Source organism: Rhopilema esculentum, chromosome 15 (assembly GCF_057945365.1).
Source record: "Rhopilema esculentum isolate cy_ngs chromosome 15, ASM5794536v1, whole genome shotgun sequence".
Classification (NCBI taxonomy): Eukaryota; Metazoa; Cnidaria; class Scyphozoa; order Rhizostomeae; family Rhizostomatidae; genus Rhopilema; species Rhopilema esculentum.
This window is the reverse complement of record NC_142829.1, coordinates 693,031-720,116: the sequence shown is the minus strand read 5'-3', so window position 1 is coordinate 720,116 and position 27,086 is coordinate 693,031. Positions and strand designations below refer to the sequence as shown.

The window sequence follows — 27,086 nt, the reverse complement described above, 5'->3', positions numbered from 1 at the left end:
TGCAAAGAATATCTTAAAATCACAATTTATATATTGCTGTTAATACAGCGGTCATTATTTCAAATCTGCAGCAAAGAGTTCATGGGAAACTTCGCCTACACAAGCTGAACAACATCAATGTTGCTCTTGAATTTCTCAAAGAATATGAGGTACCAATTTTTTGTTTTTGTTTTTAAAAAGTTATTTGTGTTTTAGTATTAATAAACATTGGAATCTACAGTTTAGAAAGAGAGACTTGCGGAAACCATTGTCACCGTTGCGTTTTTTAACACAGTCATACATCTGGAAAAATTTAAGAGCTTTAGCGTACAACAGCAGTACGTACATCAAATTTTGGCGTACTTCTTTTGAAATTTTGGTGTAATTGCATTGGCGTGGCATCACATGTTAAGTACTCAATGCATTAGCGTGACGTAATATTTTCATTGTTATCTAACCTTCGTATTCACTGCGTGCTTAAGCGCGTTTAGGTTGGGCCCTCAGCGTGTAGGCATTTGTTTTTCCGGATTTTGACGCTGTCCATCATACTGTACCAATTTTAATTGAAAACCGTGCAAAATCATCCGTTTTGGCCCACCGTTTATACTGAAAATTTTTTGTAGTAGTCGTCAAATGAAAACTTTTTGAAAACGGCACGATTTGAAACAGCTTGAAACGTTTCACTCTTTGGACAGAAAAATTTCATCGCAAATTGAAGTCCAGTTTTAACATTGAATTTCTGCCCTGTCAAATCAAATTGAATTTTATTCTGCAATTGTGCGACTAAATGCGGCAGCTGATTTAAACATCGAATAAAATTCTTCTTCGTTCTCCCGGTCATATTCAGCGCATGCGCACAAGACACTCATATTTGGCGCTTTTCTCAACTCCGGTATCAAAATTGAATTTAAAGGATCTAGACGCAGATTTCTAAAGCCTGATTTACACGAGACGAATTTTTTCGTGCGAAGCGAACTTTTCGCCGCGAATGCGCGAATAATATGCGCAGAAGTAGAGATTGGAAAATTCGCAGCGAAATAGCAGCGAATAATTCGCTGCGAAAAACTAGAAACCATTCTTACCTTTTCGCTGCGAATTTTTTCGCCTTGTAAAATATACAAATCAGAACAGCATTTGATTGAAGACACCTGACTTCTGTATCGGTTTCAGATGGCCTACGTCTTTCCGCACTCTTTTTCTCAAACACTCTCGCCTTTAAAGCGTCAATAAAATAGGTTGGTAATTATTCATTTCCTGTTCCTCGTACACAACCCATGTATGTGGATTCATATCAGATTAATATTCAAACATTTGAAGTTCATATTGACGAAAACTGGCTTGAAAGTTTCATCAAGTTTCAATGGCGACCTTTGAAAGTATTTGAAGAAGTTATCCTGGTCTTATAAATGTAAACTTAAATCTCTCTTACCGAAAGATGGAATTCCCCCTTCTGAAGACGTCCTGAATAATTTTTTTCTAATCCAGTATCGCTTTTTGCTGTTTTGCTCGCTTTTCTGATAAATTTAAAATTTAAAACTTTCTGAAATGAGCACTCTTCGGACAGTCGCTATATTCTTTTGTAATACTCGCAGTGAGTTCGCATGAAAATTTCTGCCAGTGTAAATTGAACTTCGAATTCGAGAGAAATATTCGCAGCTAAAAAATTCGTGGCGAAAAATTCGCTTCGCGCGAAAAATTCGTCTCGTGTAAATCAGGCTTAACATGGCAAACAACGACAGCGACGGAAACAGCAGTTCGTGGCAAAAAATGCAATGCAAGTATTTAAATCAACGCGGTGAAATACGACTGTTTGAAGCAAATCGCACTCCTAGTGAATTGAGCGACAGGGCTGGTGAACTACTGCCTCATTAAACTAACTGATGCGGCAGTAGATTGAAACGTCGTTTTATAGTCTCATTAAGTTGAAATTTAGTTGAAACTGGGCCTGTAATTAAACATGAAAACAGCCACAGCAAAGATCTGATGTTTTTTTGAGATTTTGCACACGTGAAAATGTAAAAAATTCCAAAACTCTGATCACAAGTTATAGGCAATAGCATTTATTGCGAGCGTTACATTTAAGGACAAATCTTCAAAAAAGGGCGTGTTTCCTTTGAAAAATTTGCATCTCCTGTGGAAACCGCGACCTTTAGAACAGCGTAAAAACGTCTCTTTCGAAAGATCTTACTGTCGGTTCTTAGTCGTACATTCAGAAAAAATTTCAATCACTTTGGAGAGAAAAATAATTATAATGGCGGTTATCAGGCATTAAAAAACGTGATATGAAGATTTATGTGACAGCCAAGTTTGCCAGGCTACACAACTAAACCTTCGCTGAGCAAGATGAAAAACTTAAAATAAACAGCAAAAGAGTATCTGTATTGATTTACTATGAAATATTTTGCAATCGTACCTGCTCTTAGAAATTTTTCAAAGATTGTGAAAAACTGGTAAATTTTCTTTGAAAAATTGGAGGTGTTAAAGCCTCTGCTAGCCAAATGCCGTATCTTGAGAAAATAATAGTTGCTGTTAGTTGTGAAGCCTAAAATGAAATGGCAATTCATAGACTGACGGTACCTTTGTTGTTATCACGTGGCTATCCACAATTAATCACCATTGGATATCAACGTTTTGGTTCAGCAAAAATCTATTGCTTTTTAGAAAGTAAATGCTCTGTTGGAAAACAATTAAATGCTCTGTTGGAAAACAATTTGCTCGGGGAATGTTATCTTTCAATAATTGATGAAATATTAATCAATCTTTTATCACGTGAATGAAATTTATTTTCAAAAGATATAATGCTGAATAAATGATATCATTGCTTGCCATATTCCAGCAAAAGAATTACAATCTTTGTTTTTAAATAGCAACAAAGACTTCCGAATTGCTGAAATCCAGATACATTTTTTTGTGCGTGAGCTAGGAACGCTTAAAGTTGATAAGACATCGCAACTTCTGCTCTACCTATCTCAATGTTAGATATTGTGTGATTTTGTTTCAACCTTTAGGATCCTTGTTCTCTTTTTATATCTATCGCTGCAATCGGCAAATACACTGCTATCTTTTCCTAGCATTGTTAATTTTGTGCAGTCATTTGTGCATGGTTGAACTATTTCCAGAAGGTAAAGATAGTTATCTTCCGGCCAAACACCACCCTCCAGCAAGCTTTCTGCCTTTGATTTTGCTTTCGAACAAGAGTTTTTGACTGTAGTGTTGTGTTTCCTCTTTGTGTCTAGAAATGATGTTGGAAAAGATGCAACTGCGCAAGTGCTGTTGCGACTCCAGTTTGAATTTTGAGGTTTTCTTTTTGCTTCGTGCCCGTAACAAGACATGCTAATGCATGATGCATGCTAAAAGGGGCAGTATTCTGATCGATAGCATTTTCGATAGCATATTTGCAGACCATTTGATCCTCATAGGTAGAGAAGACAGATTTGTTTACTCACAATAAACAATGTTTGGTACTTTGGTGGCCACTTAGACCTCAGCAGCTACCTTCAAGAGAAATTTCCTGGTGGTTTTTGTTAGCAAGATCACACATTGCGAAGTAATGATATGAATTAGTGCGAAGTGTCATAAAACCAAGGAATCAGTTTTGGGTCCTCTTGCTTGAATAAACTGTTTTAGTTGGATTTTGAGTTGCCGTTCGTTCACGTAGTAATCACAAAAGGGCTTCCAACCACCCTTCTTCTCCCAACGTCCGGTGTCATTGTTTGTAGCGAGGTGTGATCTTCGCCGTCTAACGAGCCATCTGTTTTTGCCGGTCTTTTCCAACATTTCAACAAGATTATCGCAGATTTCTTTATCACACGAAATCTGACCAAACATATTAATGGGTTGGTGGCACTGCAGAATGTGACGAAAAGAAACGCCAAGTCACGAAATATATGCCTCGTGTTGCAGCTACACGCAAAGCAAAACTGCAGTATATAAATAAAGATCATTGCTGGAGTGTTAATACTAATAAATGCAATCATGATAGACATGAAAACAGTCGTAACCTTTTGCTCGCGGTTTAGATTGCCTTTACTTGGCGATGCCATTTTGTCTTGCCTTTCCTCACTATTCACCGCAGTACCATTTGGATCCTGCAGCGTCGATGTAAGGTGATGCATCCGTCGTATAACCTTTAAGTAGGTAACGAGGGTCATGCCGAAGACGGTACACAGTGAAATGTTCACATAGACGAGAAGCAGTGTGACAAAGCCAAGAAGGAAGTAAAAACCAGAAAAACTCACTGCTGTTACCCAAATCAACGCTGAAATGATGATGCATTTTCGTCGAGATAGGTTTCGACGTTTCGATGATAGCGACATGAGCGCGTAATATCGGTCAATAGTCATTGCTGCCATGCTGAACAAACTTGCTGATGCTGATACAAAGTAAGTTAAATGCAGAATGTAAACCAGGGTTCTGTTTATGCTTCGCTTTGCTTCCATGTAGTGGAAAACTGTGGAAACAGGCATCGCTACAACGCCAACCATTAAATCGCTTGCAGCCGCATTTGCGAGAAAAAATGCGAACGGGTTTCGAAGTTTCTTCAATGGATCTTTTGCAATGGCCAAAATAATCAAGAAGTTACCTGTCGTAATTAGAATAGTCAGTATTGCCGAAACGCTTGACGTAAAATACGAAAGTTGGTATGGTGCGTCTGACCCTGGAAAGCATGGGTCTGCCATCTCAAAATATCGCCACTTCAGAATTCCGGCAAAATTGTCTTTGTCCAGACGTTAACTCCACATCAGTTTAGTGCAAACCATTTAACTTTTCATTCCTTTTTTGACAATCTTCTTGCTGAATTGTTTCGTTAGTGCTTCGATTAATTTCAGGTGGTTATTACTTCAAATAATTTTCACTGCGGGCAATGCCTTCTCGTGCCAATTGTCAGTCATTTTCTGACACTCGGTCCTTGTCTATCAAAGTGCTTTTTATCAAGCAAAGAGACTTCGTTTGTTATCGATGGCTGTCCTTTCTATCGTTTTCATTGTGTTACCAACAATGGATCTCAATAGGATCGCAGTATTTTGCCTTGCTTTCATAAATTATTCATAAGAGTATGAACAATTTGCAAGATTTAATATGAAGATCCCGGTTTTCTAGTAATTATGGCAAAATGAAGGTAGAATGAAAAGGTGGCATCTGTAGTGTTACTGGTTGACGTTTTAATGATGAATTTACTTCTAAAAACGGATCTATTCAATATTCAGAATTCGATGACTGACTTAATTATAACAAGACAGGTCGAAATGAACTACTTAAATACTACGACAGTAAGATGTTATCATTCCTTGAATCTGATTGAATCCTTGAATTTATCCTGATGTAATCCCATCTATGTGTAATCTTAATGCAAGATGTAAAATTCTTTTACATGTTTGCAACGAAAAAGAGACGTCAATTCAACGCGACGCTAGACTATCGCAATTAGCAACTCTAGCTTCCCTCCAATACAAGACCTTTGTCTCCTGTGGTACTGTAGAACCCATTTTTGCAGTTGTCACAAGTTGAATTAAACAGCCACAAAGGATGCTTGTCAATGTGTTTAGTATTTTGCAGGTCTGGAATTTTTTATTGTTGATACAAGCGATTAATGTCGATGATAGAAACCTTGGTTGTGCTGCGATTTTGATGTGGTCCTGCTCGAAAAACTATTATAGACAATGTTCGAATGCATTTGGATTATCAGCTTGGAAAACTTGCTATTCACCAATAAAAAGTTGGTGCTTAGAAATACTGCTTGTCACTACGACAAAAGATTTGTACAAAGGGTAAATTTGAAATGCAACTTGTACCTGCAGTTTCTAGCGAAGTGGCTGCACTTTTTTCTGCATCATCATCCGGCATTGGGTCATCGGCAAAAAAACGCGTTTGCAAACAGGAGCTTTTAACTTCCAATTCCTTTGTCCCGTTTTGTGAATAATCTTACGATGTTCGTAAATTGTCATTGTTTTGTGTATTGAACATCGCTCAACATTTGTATAGCGATGTTTAGTTATTTTGAGTGGGGGTGTTGTCGAGCGATGAACTTCGGACTCTCCATGATCCAAGACAAGGCAACCCGGTATTTTGGTAGGGTATTTAGGAAGATGGATAAGATGGATTTCGTACACTCTTTTCATTTAACAGTAGCTGCCTGATGAGGGTCAGGGTCGATTTCCTTCTTTGACGCGCAAACCTTTGACAATGGAAATGTTGAGCTGACCGGCTGAACATTTTTGAGTTTGTTCAAATTCCATTCAACGTTGCTAAACAACGCACAACACCACTGAACATTACTGAACAGGGTGTTAAAATGCTTTCAACATTTGCACTCTAAAAATGTTGAGCAATGTTCTGTGAAATGTTGAGAGCGTTTTAACGGGGCTTAATGATTATTATCGTTTGTACTCTTTTCTTAATATTAGAATATAGCTTGTTAGATAATTAAGGCTCAAAATTGCTGAATTTTAAGAATAATTAAAGAATGATTCAAGGCTAAAGCTTCATTAAGACGTAGATTTTTTGACGCATAATAAGTATGACTTTCTCACAATATGTTATACGCTATAAACTTGAAAATGATACTGAGGTCTATCTTGGAACAGAGGTGGCGCCAGAAATCTTCCGACAGAGGGGCTGGAGCTTCCGACAGGGGGGCTAAAATGACTAAAATAAGCAGTTTTCGTACGTTATTTTGTCAAAATTTCTCCGACAATAACCTAAAATTGCCTCCGATGGGGGGCTAGATGCTTCCGACGGAGAGGCTGTAGCCCCCCCCCTAGCCCTCTCTTGGCGCCACCACTGTCTTGGAATTAATGAGATATCGTATTTACTCTAATATTCTCGTTTCTCTTTTATTCCCGTCTCTCTACTAATCCCGCTTGTACTTCATAGATAGTAAGAATAATCCCGCCTCCCCAATAATCCCGCATGCGGGATTGAAACTTTTAATTGGCATTTGCTATTCTTTACACACTTTGTATGGGTTGAAAATCAAGCATTGAAACTTATGCTTGGAGTGAATGGGTTAAATCACATGATAATGTCATAGACGGGAGAGGGCAGAGAGCTTTTATTTTGCAAGTTTATCAAACATCCAAGTCTCGCAGCATAAAAGACGTTTGTTTTTTTGACTTCGTACTACTGTCTATAAAGCACAATTTCTGCTCTGTCTTGTCTGTGAAAATAAATATCCCACCCCCATTTAATTTTAACCCCCCATACATGTTGAAATTGCATATTTTTTCTCTGATTTGCCACAATCGAATTTAAGAGACGTTTTTGTTGAAACGGTATCCTCAAACTAGACTTCAAGGCATTGAAAAAATAATCCCGCCTCTACAATAATCCCGCCTCTCCAATATACCCGCCTCTCCAATAATCCTGCCTTTTTTGTTGGGTTAGAACGCTAATCCCGCAGCGGGAATATTAGAGTAAATACGGTAAGAGGGGTTAGAATAGTTCTTTTAGATTACTTTTTGTATTTTAATACCACATTTATTGTTCTGTTCTGCTTTTTTATTTTCTTTTCTGATAAAGTAAGACGTCAATAATATCTGAATTATTTTTTTATCTTCAGGCAAATTTTCACCTTGTAAATTAACAAGTACAAAAGCGTGCAAATATTTGATTTCCACTGTGAATCGAGTTAAAGCAGAAATCGCTGAATACATGCAAATGCTCTTCAGTTCTAGTAAAAATGACTTGTTATTGACCAAAGAATCGCAGTAAACGTTTAGTCGTATTTAGAAATATCAAAGCAATGGCCGATTTGCGTCGTATAAAATTCATTGTCTATTCCTGTCTGCCTTGTCTTCTTTTTACTTTTATTTGATCCCCTTAATCGAAAGAGCGCCACCGCATGATGGCTAAATGAATTTATACAAGGAGAATCTAAGCTTATTCACTGATCAGCACTCAGGACAGGATCTGGGGAAATTGGATTGGAAAAAGAAGTCCCTCGGAGTTGCAACAATGAATTTAATGATGCTACACAACATGCTGATGAGCAAATCAAGAATAGCCCTAAAAGGGCTGGAAACTTGCAAATTTGCATTGTTCTTCAGCAAGATGTTGTGCAATTCCTAGCGAAATCAAGCAAGATTGCTCTATTAAAGGCAAAATCCCAGAATATTCTACTGAAGAGTCTGCTATTTATTTGAGGAGAAGGCTTGAAAAATCATCTTTGAAAGCATCTGCAGAGATGCACTATCCTAACTAGTTTAGAAGGTGTAACCTAGGTAGTTTATAGGCTAGAAGTTTAGAAAACCAGTTAGTCTCCTGTCAATAGCAAGAAATTATTAATGAAGTCAACAATTTACATTGGTGAAAAAGATGAACGAAAAGATAAAGAAGAACACGAAGCAGAAGCAGAAAAGAAAGTGAAGGAAAAAGAAGAAATAGAGGAAGAAGAGGAAGAAGTAAAAGAAAAAAGTGAAAGAGAAAGAAGAAGGAGAAGAAGAGGTAGAGGAAAGGGAACACAAAGAACTGCAAGAAAAGAACGAAAGAAAGTTTGACAAACAATGGAGCTACCTAAAAGATCTCTATGACAAAACACTAGGATAATTACTTAACGAGAATACATCATAGTAGACAATGAAATGTTTCTTTCCCGCAAATCATAATGACAATGTCATCTAAGTCGCGCATTTCTCGCAGCTAAGGTCCTGTATCTTTAATTACAAAACATAGAAAGTGGACGGTGTGAACTCCCTTCAACCAACAGAATAAAAATCATACGATGAAAGTTAATCAACTTATCAGAGTCAGTATCGTGGCAGTCAGTGTCACAGACATTATGTTATACATTACTTTGAAGATTCAAATTTTGGGCACACCCTCAAGTTGCATGGCTCTCCGCTGGTCTCCGCTTTGAATTGAACTGTCATTCAGTGGCAGCCTTCTCCCACACTTTAAAAGTGTGAATGCCGTTGCCCTCATTACTGGCAGCCTAAGCAGGCAGATAACAGGGTTGGTAGCACTAGCTGTAGAAATAAGGCAGAGGACCAAGTCTCGGAACACGTGTCTTGTGTCGCATGGGCAAGAAAGACAGAATTCCAAGAAATAGAGAAATGCCATGGCTGGTATGTTTATGCAAAGAAATGTAATCAACAAGGAAAGGAAAACTTTCGTAACTTTGCGCTCTCGCAAGAAGTGTCGGTCAGGTTTCGATGTCGCATTTTGCTGGTTCGATGTTGCTTCGCCATTTACCAAGTGTTGTGGATTCGACTGTTTGAAAGCCTGTTTGATTTGCCTCATACGTCGAATTATTTTGACGTAAGTGATGAACGTAATCGCAAATGTAGTAACGAGCGAAATGTGGATGAGCACCATAAGTAAACTGATGTAGCCAAGAATGAAGTAAAATACAGATAATCCAATCGCTAAAACCCAGGTCAGTACTGATATCAAAATGCAGTTACGACGTGTGAGCTTTCGACGTTTCGATGATAGTGACTTGAGCGCGTAGAATCGGTCAATAGTCATTGCTGCCATGCTGAACAAACTTGCTGATGCTGATACAAAGTAAGTTAAATGCAGAATGTAAACCAGGGTTTTGTTTATGCTTCGCTTTGCTTCCATGTAGTGGAAAACTGTGGAAACAGGCATCGCTACAACGCCAACCATTAAATCGCTTGCAGCCGCATTTGCGAGAAAAAATGCGAACGGGTTTCGAAGTTTCTTCAATGGATCTTTTGCAATAGCAAAAATAATCAAGAAGTTACCTGTCGTAATTAGAATAGTCAGTATTGCCGAAACGCTTGACGTAAAATACGAAAGTTGGTATGGTGCGTCTGACCCTGGAAAGCATGGATCTGCCATCTTCAGTTCCTCAATATGGTCGATCTTTGCTTCGCTTGCTTACTGTTTTTCCTGTACCAGATTTTCCGCTTAGTCCTTTGCCAAGATAATTTAGTATGACGCTTCAAAGCGGTGCCTTGTGCTATTTTGTAACAGTTTCAATTCTCGCAGGTGTCCTTGGAGATTCTGACCAATCAACGAGGACTTCCTTTCGATACTCATGGGATGTCCCAAGCAGGTTTTCTTAAGCAAAGGCCTCTTTTTCTAGGAAGAAATATTTTTATCATATTCAATCGATTTTTTTATTTTTTCTCAGCAATACATAAACAGCAATATTATGCCAATGCTCTTAATTTGCTAATAACGTGGTTTTCCAGGTGATTTAATTATTATTTTTTATTTCAAAATAAAGAAAAGTCTTTATTTTAATACTAGTTTTCCAGTTTTAACTGATTTTTTTAATTTCATACAGGGTTAAACATTAAGTAATGAAAAGATAAAAACTGATTTACAATGTGCCCTGTCTAAAAAACCTAAGCTAATCAACATACAATTCAATAACAAAAATAAACAAAAATTTTGTTAGAAAAGAAAAATAAAAAAAATTTGATGCTGTACAAGAACTCGCACACCCTTTGATTTTTCAAAGATTGTTTCAGCAAATTTTTGAAATTAGCCAGTGAAGGGGCACTTTTTATCTCAGTGCTTAATTTATTCCACAAATTCACACCTCGATATGAGTATCTACGTTGCCCGTAAGAGGTTGCAAAGCGATGTATTCTAAGATAAGGTCTGTATTACGGAGAGACCGTGAACTGTTTCCGATAAATTTGTAAACATTAGCTGAATATTTTCAGGAGCTAGTCGATAGAGATACTTGTAAACTGCAGTTGCATCCTAGGCTTCCAATCAAAAGATATTTGGTCTAATTTCCTTTGAGCTAATGAAATCAAGAAACTTTTGTAAACGAGCGGATCTCGTTTTGGTGTACGAAAAATTGTTCACACTATATAGTGAGTATATATCGTTTCGTAGGTCAAATTGGTTAACATCGGCAACATTGACATTGTTGATGGGATTCCTGTGCCAACATTGGGGCTCATTTGGAGTATCATTTACAGGTTCCAGGTATGACATTTCATTCAGACGATTACTTTTTATTGATATTCACCGTAGTTTTCAGCTTGTTTCAAATTACAGTTTATTTACTGTGTGTAGCTGTGCCTTCTGGTGTTTCGTATTTGGGTTGGCTAGCATTGACTGGTAGAAAATGAATTAAAACTAGACCTATCAATATTTAATGCTATTTGTCAGCATAACCTTTTATCAAGCCACATTTTTGAGAAAAACAGTTTGAAATTATAGTTGCCCATTGGGTCGACGGCAAACCTCTGCTCAAAGACATTTCAGATTAGCGTACGCAATGCAGATTTGTGCAGATCGAAAATACTTTTTTTTGGTATTGTTTTATTGAACTTTTGGTAGATTTTACCTGGCAAATCCTATGAAATCTAGGCCTTCTAGAAAGCTTCTGCAAACGGGTCATAATAGGATTCTAATGTTCAATTGTTTGGCCCCTCGCAGCGGTTATTTTTTACTCCGAACCAAAATACAGAACCAAAATATAGGAAAGATGATACGGGCTTTACTTTATTGTCCGAGAACAAAAGTTCGCAAACGCAAGAATGTATCACGTGACATTTCTATCCATATTATATTGTTCAAGGGCTGTTCAAGGTAATGGTCACTACATTTGGTTACTGCAAGGTTTTGTAAACTTTACAAGCAATTTTTTTAAAACAAGTAAAATCACACAACCTGAACTGATAAAATGCCACTATAAATTATTAGGGGTTGCAGTGATTCTGAAGAATTCGCTTAATGTATGAAACAGAGTTAAATTCGTGTAGATCCGAACCAAGTTGAAAATAGGCTGCTGCTCTTTGTGACGTTGCTAGACAAATTCTACTGTTGTCGTCACAAAAAGGGTTGATCCGGTTGAAAACTAGGAATCAAGGCAGCACAATTGGCTATGTTGTGGGGATTCGAAACCTACTCTGACTACAACTTTGGTTGAAATTGGAATGGTCTTGTAAAAATCGATGCTTCCTCTTGATGGGGCACGCCCAGGGCCGGAAATATTGCTCCCTTCATGACTTGAGTATGCTATTATGACATCAATACAATTTCTGCAGGTTTTTTCTTTGGCAGTCAGCGAAATGTCGAATAAGCAAACTTCATACTCACTTCTAGCATTTCGTGGAGCCTTTTCCGCTTTGAACACAGTGAAAATCAACCACCATCATTCTTCTTTCGCACTGAAGACCTTTAGACCAGTCCTGCTCCCAACATCTCTGCGTCTTTATGTTCTATTCATGAATCTGCCGCAGCTTTTAATCTTTTTGTTCCATGAAATGTCACTTCCTTGGAAATGAAAGTGTGTGTCGGCTATCACTAAAATATGGAATGCGGGATGTAGAATGAGGATTAGAGAATGTTTGGGAATAAAGACAAACATAGGAAGATCGGGGAACGTAGGGAAATTATCGACATTTATTTGGCACTGTGTCACTTAACATCAAAATAAATTAATTAAAATTTAGTTAATTAAATACGTAGCTGTCACTCTGACATCGATACTGACAAAAGCGAGTGAAAATCAAATGTAATTGACTTTAGTCGCAAGGCCCACGCAACGAATTTGAAAGTGGGGGAGGGCATGGCTAGCAAAGGTAGAGAGCCAAAGCTTCTTTCCCCTTTTACTGCAGCTTTAAAGCTATTAAAGCTACTTAGCACCCCCCCCCCCACCTCCCCCCGGCGGCGTGGGCTCTGAGTGGAAAGAAAAGTGAAAATACAATACTTTGACATCATGCAAATAGCAAACTTTAAATTTAAAGCTTACCTGCATTTAATAAAGTTTCATTACGATTTTTCTCCTAAAATTTTGGACATGTTTATATAAAATCGTACGTAAATTCACAGTTTCTCTAATGAGATGAGCACCATTCTTAAGGAAGCTAGGGTTCCGTTCGTCAATCAGCGATTCGACTTTTAAATGAATATCAGCAATCAGTTAGAGCAGTGCATTCTAGTAGAAAACGGTATTCCACAACATTTACAAGCTCATTTCCTACACTTTCATTACCTCACTTTTACTAAAATGTTAATCAATCGTGTCCAACTGTCCATCTTCAACTTATAAGCGATGTTTGACAGTCCTCAAACGCACTCAAATCTCTCTTAAATCAAATGAATGCCAATTTCAATCGCTAAATAACTAATGAAAACCGAGTCAATTGGACCTTAGATGAACAAGGTTTCTCTGCATCCAATTTACGACAACAATAAAGAGGAATCCCTTGATGAATTTTGGTCACAAAGTTATGTAGTTTTCCAGAAAGACCATGGTTAGCCACTCTTTACATATAAGCTCTTTTCCAAGTTGTATAAATGCAGTAGAGTTGGAAACGGTTTGCTTCAACCCAAAGGACCAAGTTAAAAATGTGATCAATCGTTGAATAACCTTTAAAAAACCTGCAATGTCCGATGTAGCTTACAAGTGTAATGCCTATATGAATTGAGGCATATGCCCAAGAACCTTTACGTATCTATAGATCAGCATTATGATACACATTAACCAAAACTGTCCTCATTGCGAACTTTTCTAAATTGACCTGTGAGCACTGAGGTGATTTTCCTCACTTTGTATCAAGTATTCTTTGACTACTTCGTCTAAGCCTGCAGCCGTACACTTTCTCAACTGCATAATGATGGTTTAATTTCCATCCCAATTGTACCAAAAATTTTTAACAAGTTCTACAGTGCCAAAACTTCCCCAACCAACCTTCTCGTCTCAAATTACTTTTTCCAACCGAATTCTGATTGTAGTTCCGGTTCGTCGTTCGTTTTATTGTTGTGCAGTACCCTGAAATTATCTAAGTTGACAGTAGATTGTTTAAACGTCCATTGCAAAAATATTTTTATCACTTTAATTCGATTGGGGGCCATCGGTTGGAACTGAGGAACCAAGTGTAACTTTTAAAGCTTGTGAGATCAAATTTTTATAGGCCAAGTAAGGTGTTATAGGCACTTATTTGATCACAGGGAAACTGGTTACATGAATGAGCTGTAGCAGCAATGTCTTTGGAGATTATTGGAAATGATTCCGAAGAATATTTATCTTTTAATCTATAATAATTCTAAAAAAATTAACAGAAGCATTCATAGGATGCAAAGGGGGCCAAATGAAACGCTCACTAAACGGAAACCAATGTCTAAGAGTGGGAATCTTTTAAAGGGGGGGCCAAGCTAGAAATTAAAATTTTTTTTACTCAAGATCGAAGCACAAACAGAGAAAGACAGATGTAAGAAAAAATAGATGTACAAAAGCCCAAAGTCCCAGTTTCTGGTAAGGAAGTGATAGTAGACAGGAGGGTCAACGGGTGGTTGTAATAGGAAAAGCTCTCGGTCATGTTAGTTGAGTCCTTCTAGACAATGATGAAAATTGCCCTGCCCCATAACCACAAAGATCTCATTTTGACACTGCGCATTTGTGTTTTAGATTCAAGGCGCGCTTGCTGACATCATTCAAAGCAAGAAAGGATCGTCAGTTAATGAGAAGGACGCAGAAAAAGCCATTCTTCAGTGGTGTGCAGCTGCTGTTGAAGGGTGAGTAACCACCCTCTTCATATGAATAGGCCTAATACAAGATGTCTTCAATTAGTTTAAGAGTTATATTAAATATGTTGCCAAGTTAGGAATTCGTTTTAATTGCTGAAAAGAGGTATTTTTGCTGAGAGCAAATTTTACGTTCTCATATATTACCATAAAACCTGATTTTAAAGCTGATTCTCATCATTTTTAAATAAAAAATAGCAAGTGAATGAATGAACAAGAACTGACAATAGAACCCTTAGATTTATTTTTGTTTCTCAAGAGCTCATATAAAGTAAACATATTAAAATGGATCATCAAGAACACAACAAGTTAAAATGATAAGTATGGATATATTCCATTGATAAAATTCAGGAACAAAGCAAAACGGCGACGAGAATCCAATGAGAGAACTTTACAGGGCTTCATCGATCAGAGTGAATAAAACGAATGATTGAATGAATTTGAAATGTGAGATGGTGATAGATTCTATTCTTATGGAAAATAGATAAGACTGTCATGAAGATAAACAAAATGATTAACAGTTCACGAGATTGTAATTGCAGACACAAAGAAAAATATTTACCATCAATTCAATGAAAATGTTCGGCCTAAATGGAAAATACTAATTTTGTTCATTTTCTTGTTTCTTACCAACTTATAGTCTTCTCTTTTCTTACATCTATTCAAAATTGATGGTATTAAAAGATTTTCCAATTATCGTAAGAAAGAAAGCTGCTTAATGTAGGATGATTAAAATTTTTGCAAAGGGTATGAGCAAATGGAGAGGTAAGCTCAATTTTTTCTGTGGACATCAGCGAATTTTTTCTTTTCATTTCGATGTAGATACGAAGGGGTTGACATCAAAAACTTTTCAACAAGCTGGAAGGATGGCCTGGCATTCAATGCACTTGTTCACCGATTTAAGTAAGTTCATTTATTCACTAACTGACTCATTCTGAATAACTTTTAGCAGCTCAAAGAGCAGCACCATACTTGTCGAAAAAATACACTTTGTATAATCAAGACATTTGTATAATCTTATTTTCGCATTTTTGTGTTTAGTAGCCTCTTCCTTGTTACATCCAGACATTGTGAGATAGGTAGAACGTAAAGTTTTCAAATTGATTCGTTGGATGCTTAGACGGAATATAAATGTGCATTTGGCATGAAGAAGCAGAAACCTTTCCCTTTCTTCTGTCACTTTTGAACGCTTTTTGACTATAATTTTCTGCATTCATTTCTTATAGTTGTATCTTGAAGTGTAACATTCGCATTTTGATATTGATGTTGTTACGTTGTATGTAGAGCTATAAACATATCTGACACTTCCCCTTAGTCTTTTTTTTGCGTAGTCTTTTGTTTGAAGACGGTCTGCCTAGACTATTCTGTTCACTACTAACAAAACTTTCATGAAAAATACGTAGGTCAATGATTTTTTTCCAAATTGCTTTTGCCAATTAAGCAAGTTTTGTTATTGTCATTTATTTTTTTATAGTTTATTTTCAAAACTAATCGACATTTGCCTCGTTTCCAGACCGAACCTCTTTATTTACAAGTCTCTCCTATCCAATGGACCCGTTGACAATCTTGAACACGCATTTTCGTTGGCCGAGAACTCATTTGGAGTCGACAGATTATTGGAACCGTCAGGTAACTGTTTGTTTTCTTGTTCTTTCTGAAACAAATGTTTTTAAAGTATTGTGAAACTCTTTTGAGGCAAACACCTAAAATCCTAGGCCAGGTGTACGCCTCGAAGAAACTCTCCTTTTTTCTGTGTCGAGGAGGGCAAACAAAGTTCCTGTTGTTATAACCGCCTTCTTTAGCATACATAAGAAAAAAGCTTCTTTAAAAAACAGTTTTTAGAAGATAAAAAGTAAACTGGAGAAAACGATCAATGAATATAAACTTTACACTAAACAAGTAACTGTGAAAGAGGTCGCCGAAAAGTTTTGGAGGTCCTGGGTCAATTTTCCTACCCCTTGCCCCCTTCACGGCGGCCCTGACTGTGAACAAAGAAAAAATTCTCGAAAACGAACAGCTAGTAATGGCGAAAATTAGGAAGGGATACTGTTAACTGTTGTGTTTGCTCCAGTGACAGGCAGTTTGCGCCTTGCTTCAAAATGTCAATGTTTTGGTTTTCCAATACGGATCTTCTTATACAAATTCAACTTTTTTTTGGGAATCGGTATTTATAGAAACGCACCCCAAAAGAATGATTATGAAAAATATGTCAGATCTCTACAGAGCCTTGACAAGAGAAAGCTTTACAGAGCTTTGGCAAGAGAAAGCTTTACAGCTTATAAAAACATGCTTTAAGAAGGTTATTTTTCCAGAGAGGGGCGTAGAAAAGCATCCGCTATCCGCTTTTTAGAGTTTTTCGTTTTATACATGATACTTATTCTTTATTTTGTACATGATTTGGCAGAGACCTGACAAAGGTTCCGCCTTATAGAGATGTCCGCCTTAATGGCGTGTCCACACAGGTTTCCCTACACTACTGATGTTCGGGTCCAAAAATCTCCTGTTTCCATGTTACAGATCTTCAAGTTGGTCTAAAAAGGCATCGTCATGGCAGAACAACATCTCATTCCCCCTGCACGTGATGCTCCAGGAAAACATCAATGAAAATTGTATTTAAGCCTGTCAGCTATCCTGGCTGTAAGAATAGGATATCTGTCTTGTTGCCTCTGTTATTGAAAATCTTCCTCTATTTAAGCAAAATCCATCACTGATATCATCGATGTTACTTTCTAGACTTTCAACGCGAGATGATCGATAGCCGACTTGTCGTTCTTTACATCAGTACCCTGTATGAGAAGTTAAAAGAGCTGGAGCCCAAAAAGGTATTTCCTTTTAAGTCGATTCACAGTTCACAGTTTGCTGAAGTTGAAAAATCGAGATTCTCCACACTTTCGCGTTCCTTGACATATAAGCTGCTTGCGATTCTTTCTTTAATTTTTCATTTGATTTTGTGTCTGTATTTGAAATTTAGGTATTTCCGTACCGGCATGAGCCGATACTGGATTGTGTCTCGTGTGCTCTGATTCTTCTGAAATGTTGGAAAATGCTTTCATTTTTGTGAATTATTCCAATTCATGTTATTTGTTTCCATACAAGAGATTTTATCTTGAAATATATGTTTTATTTATATTCGCAGTAGTATTTACCAAGGACCACAAAGCATATTACATATTGAGGGGGCTAAAACGCTTTTTATTTATCCAAATAAAATATTACAATACAAACTACATTATACTATACTTGTTAATTACTCTACAATACTACAGGTGCGATTCCATGGGGAGCAAAGGAAAATGAAAACCCCATGGCCATTACATACAAATACAAACAGACAAACACAAACAAATATAATTGCTATGCGTATTTATAATGAATGTTAAGAAAAAGAAAGAAAAAAAATTTAGAAAACTACAGGTACAAGATGGTACGTTTTAATAACTGAAAATAACAAATAAGTGGGTTGGGCACAAGAGATATTTAATGAAAGTGATCATATTATCATATGAAGCATTCCGTTCTTTTACAAGATTGTAGATTCCAGAATGAATTTATTTACTTCAAGTGACAATTTTTTCACCGTACAAAGAATCTTTAAAAGGACAGGATTTGGAACGTTTGCAAATTCAAATTATTGCAGTGCTGGTGTAATATGCGTTTTGGTACCCTATGCAAAAGTGTAACATTGTGAAACGCAATGTGTTTCAAATCCTGTGATTTCATCGTAGTGCAATGTTATTTATATTTGTTGCTACCTAGCATCCGAAGGTAGTTTTTAAGGACACTGAGAAGCTTATGCTTATCGAGTAGTGTCATGGTCCTTCCTCTCGATGTGACCACACCTAGTGATTCCTACGCCTGGAATTACAGAGAGCTGGCGACTCTCCACACTCTGGTCGAAAGTTTGGTCATGCCAGGGACTCGAACCACAGACCCTTGGGTCTGTAGTCAGCGCCATTCGTTCGTTTACCAGGACCGTTTTGCATGCTAAATTCCACCATTTGTTTTCGTACCAGAATGTTTAAGTGCTTGGGTACGTTTTTGCATAACCAAAATTATCATGCGTTTGTGTACCAGGACCGTTTTGCATGCTAATTTCCACCATTCGTTTTCGTACCCTATTGTTTAAATGCTTGGGTACGTTTTTGCATAACCAAAATGGTCATGCGTTTGTGTACCCGGACCGGAATGCATAAGGTTACCGAAACGCATATGACACCGGTGTGATACTAAAATCTGCGTGGCAACCAAATCTGCGTGGGCCCACTCCAAATCTTTTTTTGCGTCTAGATCATCTAATTTGCATAACAGAGGCCGCTCTGCATGCAGCCCATGCGAAAGCTATTTTGGCGCCTGTACCTTGCATAATGTCATAAAATCTTACAACAGAGGTTCTCTTCAAAAAAGCTCTCGCCCTGGATTAAACTTTTTTTCAATAAATGGCACAACAATATGAAGTGCTCCGTATTCTCGAAACCATCGTTGATCGAAAAAATTGGGTTGATTTTGTCACTAAAATAATGACCGAATTTTTGGAAATTTGGTTTGCTCAACCCTAACCTAAGTTGAGTTTATAAAGAAAGCCCTCATAGATCATAGAAGTAGAAAAACAGAGGTTTAGGGATATTGGCCTTATAATCGACAGCAATCTATTCTTGAAGTTGTCAATGGAAGGCGATTCTCTGATTTCAAGATCGAGTTTACTTCATTCATGCAAGCTGTTGTTGAAAAAGCTTGACATATATTTTTCAGTTCTGGCCCTAATTTGTCCAACAACGGGTTGATTGCGAAAAGCACAATTTGGTTGATTCAGCAGTGGAATAGGATCTCTTGTATAATCTGGCATCAGATTGTTGATTATCTTGTAGATCATAAAAAGTCTTCTATTCTATCTTCTCGAGTACAGAGATTCCCACCGTAACTCTTGATACAGCTTTTCACGAGGGGTACCTTCCATGTTCCTGTTACTGCTAATTCTGCAGAATATTGTACCGATTCGAGTTTTTACATAATGATATTTCCGCGGCTATTTGGACTGGTTTCCTTGCATAGAATGTGGTAAATCACATCTCCATAGTCTAGGTGAGATCTCACATAAAGTTTGTAAAGTCTCCCGAAGAAGGTATTTTGGAAGAAACTTCAACATTTCTATTGCTTTTCTCGATATGGCAATAGCTGCATTGATGTGACTAATGAAAGAAAGTCTTGGGTCGAGTGTAAGCCCAAGATTCTTATGCTCATCCACTTTCATTACTTGGGTATTATTAGAAAATATCGCAGGATGTTCAATTTTGTCTCTCTTTGTTGAGAAAATTATCTCCACAGCTTTGTAGGATCAGGGTTGAAGGACATTCTCAACTTATTTGCTTATAATCGCATACGATCAAGGTCATGGTTCATGTCATCAGCTGCTAGTTTAGGATTGTTTACATTGGTAAAAAGAGAAGTATCATCAGCAAATAATTCAACAGTACATTCCAGGCCTTCAGTCAAATCATTGATATATATATAAGGAACAGTAAAGATCCCAAGATTGAGCCTTGTGGAACGTGGAATATTATTGAGCCTTGATTGAGCCACCACAGCTATAACGTACCGCGTGAAGCGATCACTGAGATTCGTTTTGATGGGGATTCCCCTTAACCTAGGAATCTAGATATGCTTAATTCTGGCTCAGTAGAGAAGTAGCAATACTTATCGCTTAACTTTAAACATAGCCTGCAGTCAATGTCAGCAAAGGCAAAGCATCCATCAATTTTTCTAACAAGCTATTAGCTTTCTTGAGCAACTTGATCCGTTTCCGTGTCAAATCAAGGCGTATTTTAAATCTTTGGCGACTTTTCCTGCTTTACATACTTGCGTGCGTTGACGCCAAGTTGCAAAACGAACGATAAACCTTCTGTGATACTGCTATATTGACATCGGTTCTCAACTCAAGTTTCTCTATTCTTTCATTTATTGCGTCAATATCGCTATTTTTCAGACGCTCTTTTCTCTAAACCATCGATACGTTGATCGTACTTCTCTATCAAAACACTTGGCCTCCAGCATTTCAAAAAATCTTCAATCTCTGTTGATTGATAATATTTTTTAAATCACTGACATCTTCTTTAGTAGCTAAAATAGCCAATTTGCTGTTGAGGATTTCTGAAATGGAATTAAGCATTTGCTAGTTGGATTGCTCTACCGGATCCTTCAACTCCTCGGTAGGGCCTAAGGGCCCTCTAAGCGTTCTTCGGCACGGCCTGCTTGTTTCTTGCTAGACTGCGCTTTTCTCGACAATTTCTCTGCTCGGCGTGTTAACATTTCCACTCAGCCATTCCAAGATCAAAGTTAGACTATGAATATATGACATCCCAATTTGGTTATTAAAGTATTTCAAATGTCCCCACTGCAATTGGAGTAAATAACTCTTTGTGGCACGTCATCACCCCACCATCAACTCCCCCCCCCCCCATTAAACGTTTTTTAGAGGGGGCTAAACATGCTAAAAACCAAGAGCAGGGCGATTTTTGTTTGGCTTTAAGTACATTTTGAAAATTATTGGGAGGCTAAAGCCCCCGTAGCCCCCCCTTGCTTACGTGGTCCTTGGTATTTACTACACACCTTCAAAAAAGACTTAGCCAACTGCTAATGTTGTTGATAACTTTATCTTTCATTCCAAGGATGAAACAGTGACACTGGAAGAAATTCAGGAACTGAAGTCCTATATTGGATTGGAAATGGAGTTTTTAAGCGGTTGCGAAGAATTTTTTGCAAACGCGACACTTCTCTCGGATCTCAAAGATACTGAACTTCTGGACCAGTACCAAAAATTAATGGTAAGTTAGCAGCAACGGTCTCAAAAGGAGACTGGATACGTCATCCTCTATCTTAATACCATCCAGAGACTTGCCTCGAGTGCTGTAACAAGCATAAACCCTTTTAAGATTTGAATGAGGCCATCCTTCGTTGTTTCTATTGGTTTTCTTAGGAACAAAATTTTTGCTAGGCCTTTGATCTGATAATTTTTATGAATGCTTTCTGAGTTTGAAATTTGTTTTTTTAACCTGATAAACCTGAAGCATTTTTTTCTTGTTATTTTGTTTTAAGAAGATCTATATTCCGATTCAAAAGCATTGGCAGCTCTTTCTTGTTCGTAGATTTCCAAACTTCAAAGTCCTTATTTGTTCGGTAAAATCATCTATCAGTAGGTGAAAAAGCACCTAAATTCTTCTCAATTCTTCTCAATCTATATCTTCGTCGGCAAATTTTTCTATTTATGACCCTCCACCCCTAGTCTGCAAGGTCAAGCGACGCCACTGAAGGTAATTGAGTTGCTACATTTGAAACAACCAAAAATACGTTTTAAAATTAGCCCCAAACCTCGAATGAAATTTTGAACTCGATTGAAAGTAAATCAACCTTCTGCTGCGGTGGTCTATAAAAACTAGGCCTAAATTTCCTGTCAACCTGTGTCTATCTCGAATAAAAGTTGGCGTGGCAACATTTTTGGGATTGCTGTTTTGGCAGGGGCGTCACTTCATATGTTGGGGGGGGGGGTGGCTGCATATTTGCCCTGGCAAAAGTTGGAAATATTGGGAACTGGCCCTCAGTTCCAATAACACTAAAATACCGCTAAGGTCCTTGCTCAATGTATCCCCACGTTCACCGAAATGTTTGCTTAACCTTGGGGAGACGAGCAAGAGAAAGTTTTTTAATGAGTGAGGCAGCCCCCAATCCTGGATTCAAAGAGCATGAGCTCATTTTTACAACGCACTTTCGATATACACACTAGCATTTCACAGGGTGAAGGTATCAAAGCTTCCCTCTATGACATCAAAAATCATTACGGGGAAACTACCCTGCTGCATATAAAATACAACAGGTGATTTTTATTCTCAAACACAATTATATTACCTTTACACTCTCTTTATATAAAATTTTTTTTATAAAACACGAGCTTCAAAATTAGTCAAAAATTGAGAACAAATTAAGAATAAGCAGAGGCTGAGCTACCGTAAATGTAACTTTGAAAAATGAAAAATGTCTCAAAAACGAGGAGTTTTTTGCCATCTTGGGATGCTTTTTCGGTGAATATTCAAACATGGCGGCAAATGAAGGTTTTCTCACGCAATTGGTTGGCAAATGAGGCCTGGACACCTCCCTAGAATGAAAAGCTAGCAATCGCACTACTTATACCCTATAAATTTAAGAACAAATTAAGAACAATTCAGCCTCAGATTTTCGAAAAAATTAAGAACAACCAGCCTGAACTTCAATTTACTGTCTCTTATAAAGAAGATTGTAATGGTAAATTTTATTAACTTCCCTTAAGGCACTGCGATGGGAAAACCTTTGCCCCAAATTATCCTAACATATTCACGACAACAATAGAACAACATATCTTGAGCAATGCCCCGATGGGGCGTAGTCAAATACTTTGGAAAAGATTTATCGATGACATAATCTTCATCTGGCAAACACAAGCTTCAAAACCTACAGGAATTTATACAATAGAACCCTTTCTCATCCACAGAAAATAGATTTAAAAACCGTATATAGTTGGCTCCTTTCTTAAATTCACGCTTCTGGTTATGGTCAAAGCAAATTTAGACCCAAATATGCAAAACTATTCCATCCAATTTTGACCCAAAAAACCCCGTTTACAGCGGTGCTTGTCTTTCTAGTATATGGTTTTTAAATAAGACACAAATATCAACCAACGGTGTAACCATAGAAATGGGTGTAACAATTAAGGAAATCAGAAATCTATTCCATCCAGCCCAAGATCACGCTGGCAATTTCTACTTCGTGTCACTGGTAGTCTGTATCATTTTACTTTTTGGGTAAACAAATGACAAGCATAACCTACTTTCTTGTTACAGTTACATAAGAAAAATTACAAAACAGATCCGTTGGTAGAAAACATTGCAAAAATCATTTTTTTCTCTGCGAAAAGGCCGTACTTTCATGGTTGGGGGGGGGAGGTTTCGTGAACTATCCCCCTCCCTCCCATAACCCCCTCAAGTGACGCCCCTGTGTTTTTGCACTCGTTTACCTCGAAAGAACGTCAGTGCAGATATACATATGAAGGACTGTAACCTATTTGTTTCTATACATAACAAGAGTCTTGATTTGATTCATACAAAACATGGAAATTCACCTTAATGTACATTTGAAATTTCAGGGCTTCGTTGAGGAGCTTCAGCCGCATCAGTTGAAGGTTGGCGAGCTTGTGAATCAAATAGAATCGCTGATTTCACGCGATTTTATTGCGGAAGAAGAAATTGAACCTCTACAAGAAGAATTAAATTCCTTAAAAGTACTTTGGCAAAAGATTTTCGACCAAACATCAACGCGACAGGAAGGGTGTGTCTTAGAATTTCGATGGTGGATTCATTGGTTTTTGTAAGAGCAAAAAGTGACATCCAGTGCTTAACGTTAACAATAGTTTCTTTAAGCTGAACATTTTCTTAACAATCCTCCGTTACTTTCTTCGTGGTTTAAAATGGCAATTGCTTTTAAATAGCACCCAATTAAGGTATCCGGAATGGTAAAATAAACTGTTATAATCTAGTGTAGAGATTGAATTTTAATGATTTTTTACAATGCGCCTTATTTTACGTTTTATGCATTTTCCCCTCTAAATGTCATGCTTTTATCGCGAATGTCATTTGAAATTTTCATTTAGTCATTCATCTATGTTATTCAAAACATAGGCTTATTTTTTTTGCTTTTTTTCTTCAGACTTCGCGAAATGCTTCTTGACTACATTGAAGACCCAATCAAAAAAGTTGACGACGAGCTTGTGAAGAACAAAGAGAGGCTTAGGGCATATTCGACATATCCCTCGCAACTGGAGCCAGCGTTCGATCAATATATGAATTTTCAGGTAAAATCTGCCGTCTGATTCATCTTAACATGCGAAGAAAGGATACAACGAGGTTGTTTTCTTATTTCCAAAGAATTCATGGAATAATCTGTATGATTCCCCTTAACAAGTCAACCCTAAAAACAAAAATATCATCTGCTGCAGGAAGTGCTCCTTTCAACCTACTGCTACATTGAATCAGGTATTTAAAAATGTGTACTGCTGACTAAGTCAGAGCTGCAGAACATAATGGAAGCAAGAAAATGACTGCTCTGAATCTTTGGTTTACATGTTCCGGTAGTAAGCAAGGCGGTGGTTGCAGGGTATTTGTCGAAGACCGGTCACTTGTTGGAGCCATTTCTCCTAGTCAATAGATTCATTTTAGTCAAAGTAAGGTTTCTTTGTCTTTTCAGGATTACGTTGATGAACTACGTCTTCTTGAATCGAGAATCGAATCGATTAGAACGGGAGAAATGGCTGGCGATTCGCTTGATCTATTATCGGAAGAAGACGCAGAAGTAGTGACGACAAATATTCAAGGGATGATTGAGGCCTTTGTTGACTTGGGAGAGAACGTTGCAGCAGTGAAAAACAGGTACGTACAAATTCACGAATCACAAACCATTTTTATCTTCACAGCAAAATCTTAGCGTCCCTTATTCCAGAGTATATGTATTAATGAATTGCCTTTTTTAACGCTGTTTTTTGTTACATTGATGATAAATGATAATCTAACTCTGTAGTCCTTTTTGCAGGATAACTGATAACCTATATGAACTGCTCGCGTTGCCCGTTGAAGAAATAAAAAGGGCATTGCAGCGAGGAGAAGATCTTTTAGCAGCTGATGCCAATAATAATGCAATGGAGAGTGGATTACAGGAGAAGGCGCGTGAATATCAGGTACTGTTATGGCGCAGTTTGCTGGTTCGCTTTGCAGCTTTCTTTACAAAATATCTGCCTAGAGAAGATCCCAGGAATTTAGGCATTTCCAGGCTGTTTCAGGATGTTGCCAAGGATCAAGCAGCTTGTTCTTAGCACCCTTTTTGGCTAGACAAACCATAACTATTTCCTTTAACTGTCCCCTGAACTATCTTTTGTAACGAGACATCCCTGTTACCTTGCATAATCGAAAAATACCCTTTCAAAAGACATATTTTAAAAAAAAAACTTATGTAAGAGTCTCTAACCCTACAGTTCTCATATGCATCTTCAAATAAGACCAAAAACAGTCTGTCTCTTGAAAAAGTAGGATCTCCTTTTTTGGGGAACTTTCTGTAGGATGGAGGTACTTCATATTGATGTTTTTAGTTAAATTCTGAAGAACTATATTTCTCATTATATCTGTCCACTTTAACCAAATTATTTCATTTGTACTTATGATTTCCTTTCCTTTCCTGTATTTCTTTCTAACTTTTCTGTGTTCTGCATGTGTGCACTTTTCTAAGCTCATTCTACTGTAGTTTTGTTAGGTTTGTTTAATGTCTTTGAGCTGCCTGTTAATTCAACAGAAGGAAGTAGCCTTTTATATTTTCTCTTGTGAGACATTTTATGAGATACCCAGTACCTTTGATTCTTTACTTGTATCTTTTCACCTCATTCTCCCAGGATCACCTTTCAGTTATCAGCACAATGAAGCCCGATGCGCAAATAGTTTCTGACATTTCAGAAAAATTAGACGACAGTTTCTTCTCAGAAAAAGACGATTTTCGACAAAGAGTTTCATATCTTGTTGAGGATTGCGATAACCAGATAGACTCACTCAATCAACAAATTCAAAGGTAAGGGATCGGCAATCAAACAGTTAAATTTCTACTCCCAACTTGCGAGGTATTTTCTATGTATATCAATGTTTCCATGTCAAAACTTCTAAATCAAAATTTGCCACGAATGTTTTATTTTAAAGTTATTCTTTAATTTTCAGGTAAAACCTTTTTTAGTTAATTAAAGTCTTACTGTCGCTATATAACGCCCGTAAGAATCAAGCGCTAGAGCGCGGTATTCGAATTGCGCGGTGTTCTTTGATCTCAGAACAGTTTGATTCTACTGTAATGGCTGGTCGGCCTAAATATTAGAAGACTTACGTTGCTTGTTCAAAGGAAACGAAAGAGCAATATTTTAATTGTCGAGCGCGATGCCATCAAACCAGAAATGGAGAATATTTACAACGTTTGCTTGATATTTTCGAAGACATTTCTGACAAAGCTATCCAACAAGCCAATGATCATGATAGACCGCCCGAAGATAAAGCGAATGTCTAAAGTCTGTCGAAGGAATGCCAGAAACTGACAGAATACAAGGCATAGAATAACTTGTTAATGTTATTCACAACACCAGTAGAAAAGTTGTGTCTGATTCTGGCAGGTAAGTTTTATGACATACTTGTTGGGCCTAAATATTCGTTCGGGCTTACTTCTGCTTAATTGGTCAAATCAATCAGTTGCAATGTGTTCAGGCATGTTCCAGGCTACGCAAAACAGTTTCCCTTCTATCAAAATTGTTTTTTTTTCTTGAATGGGTTTTTTACTCTGTCAGTGATTGGATCAAACAAAAAAGCGCTTCTAGTGTGTGACCGCCCAGGAAGGTTTCTTGTAACAAATGATCAAAACGAGGCTGTCAGGCAATTTATCACGACAGTAAGACTTTAAAACCTTTATGTTTGATATTAAGATATAATCGATTTTTAAGAGATTGTAGCTAGTGTATCGCAAAACATAAAGATAATGCCGAATAGAGGTTGCAGCTGCCATATTACTATCATAGTAAAAGTGTAAGCCGTAAAAAATCTTGAAAGAAACAAACA

The 27,086-nt window shown here is 37.4% G+C and overlaps 3 protein-coding genes across 4 annotated transcripts in view; 1 reads left to right on the top strand and 2 right to left on the bottom strand.

Moving 5' to 3' along the window:
• Positions 1-27,086, top strand: part of LOC135685726 (uncharacterized) — a 62,113-nt gene that overhangs the window by 10,649 nt on the left and 24,378 nt on the right. For both annotated transcript variants that reach the window (XM_065201772.2, XM_065201773.2), the window contains exons 4-15: positions 72-149; positions 10,795-10,887; positions 14,321-14,427; positions 15,259-15,339; positions 15,950-16,065; positions 17,170-17,258; positions 21,099-21,254; positions 23,603-23,784; positions 24,163-24,307; positions 24,700-24,881; positions 25,042-25,186; positions 25,892-26,064. In XM_065201772.2, coding sequence (XP_065057844.2) covers positions 72-149; positions 10,795-10,887; positions 14,321-14,427; positions 15,259-15,339; positions 15,950-16,065; positions 17,170-17,258; positions 21,099-21,254; positions 23,603-23,784; positions 24,163-24,307; positions 24,700-24,881; positions 25,042-25,186; positions 25,892-26,064 — 1,547 coding nt within the window. The remainder of the gene's footprint in view (positions 1-71; positions 150-10,794; positions 10,888-14,320; positions 14,428-15,258; positions 15,340-15,949; positions 16,066-17,169; positions 17,259-21,098; positions 21,255-23,602; positions 23,785-24,162; positions 24,308-24,699; positions 24,882-25,041; positions 25,187-25,891; positions 26,065-27,086) is intronic.
• LOC135685736 (uncharacterized) lies at positions 2,116-7,007 on the bottom strand. Its single transcript, XM_065201789.2, has one exon. It carries the CDS (start codon positions 4,656-4,658, stop codon positions 3,630-3,632), a length of 1,029 nt encoding a protein of 342 aa, XP_065057861.2. The 5' UTR covers positions 4,659-7,007; the 3' UTR covers positions 2,116-3,629.
• LOC135685738 (uncharacterized) lies at positions 8,482-12,158 on the bottom strand. The gene is made up of 2 exons (XM_065201791.2): positions 12,007-12,158; positions 8,482-10,023 (listed from the first exon to the last, which is right to left on the bottom strand). Exon 2 carries the CDS (start codon positions 9,778-9,780, stop codon positions 8,779-8,781), a length of 1,002 nt encoding a protein of 333 aa, XP_065057863.2. The 5' UTR covers positions 9,781-10,023; positions 12,007-12,158; the 3' UTR covers positions 8,482-8,778.

What these genes read in the sequence shown, in the direction of transcription:
- LOC135685738 (XM_065201791.2), bottom strand. Translation starts at nt 9,780, where the DNA reads ATGGCAGATCCATGCTTTCCAGGGTCAGACGCACCATACCAACTTTCG.
- LOC135685736 (XM_065201789.2), bottom strand. Translation starts at nt 4,658, where the DNA reads ATGGCAGACCCATGCTTTCCAGGGTCAGACGCACCATACCAACTTTCG.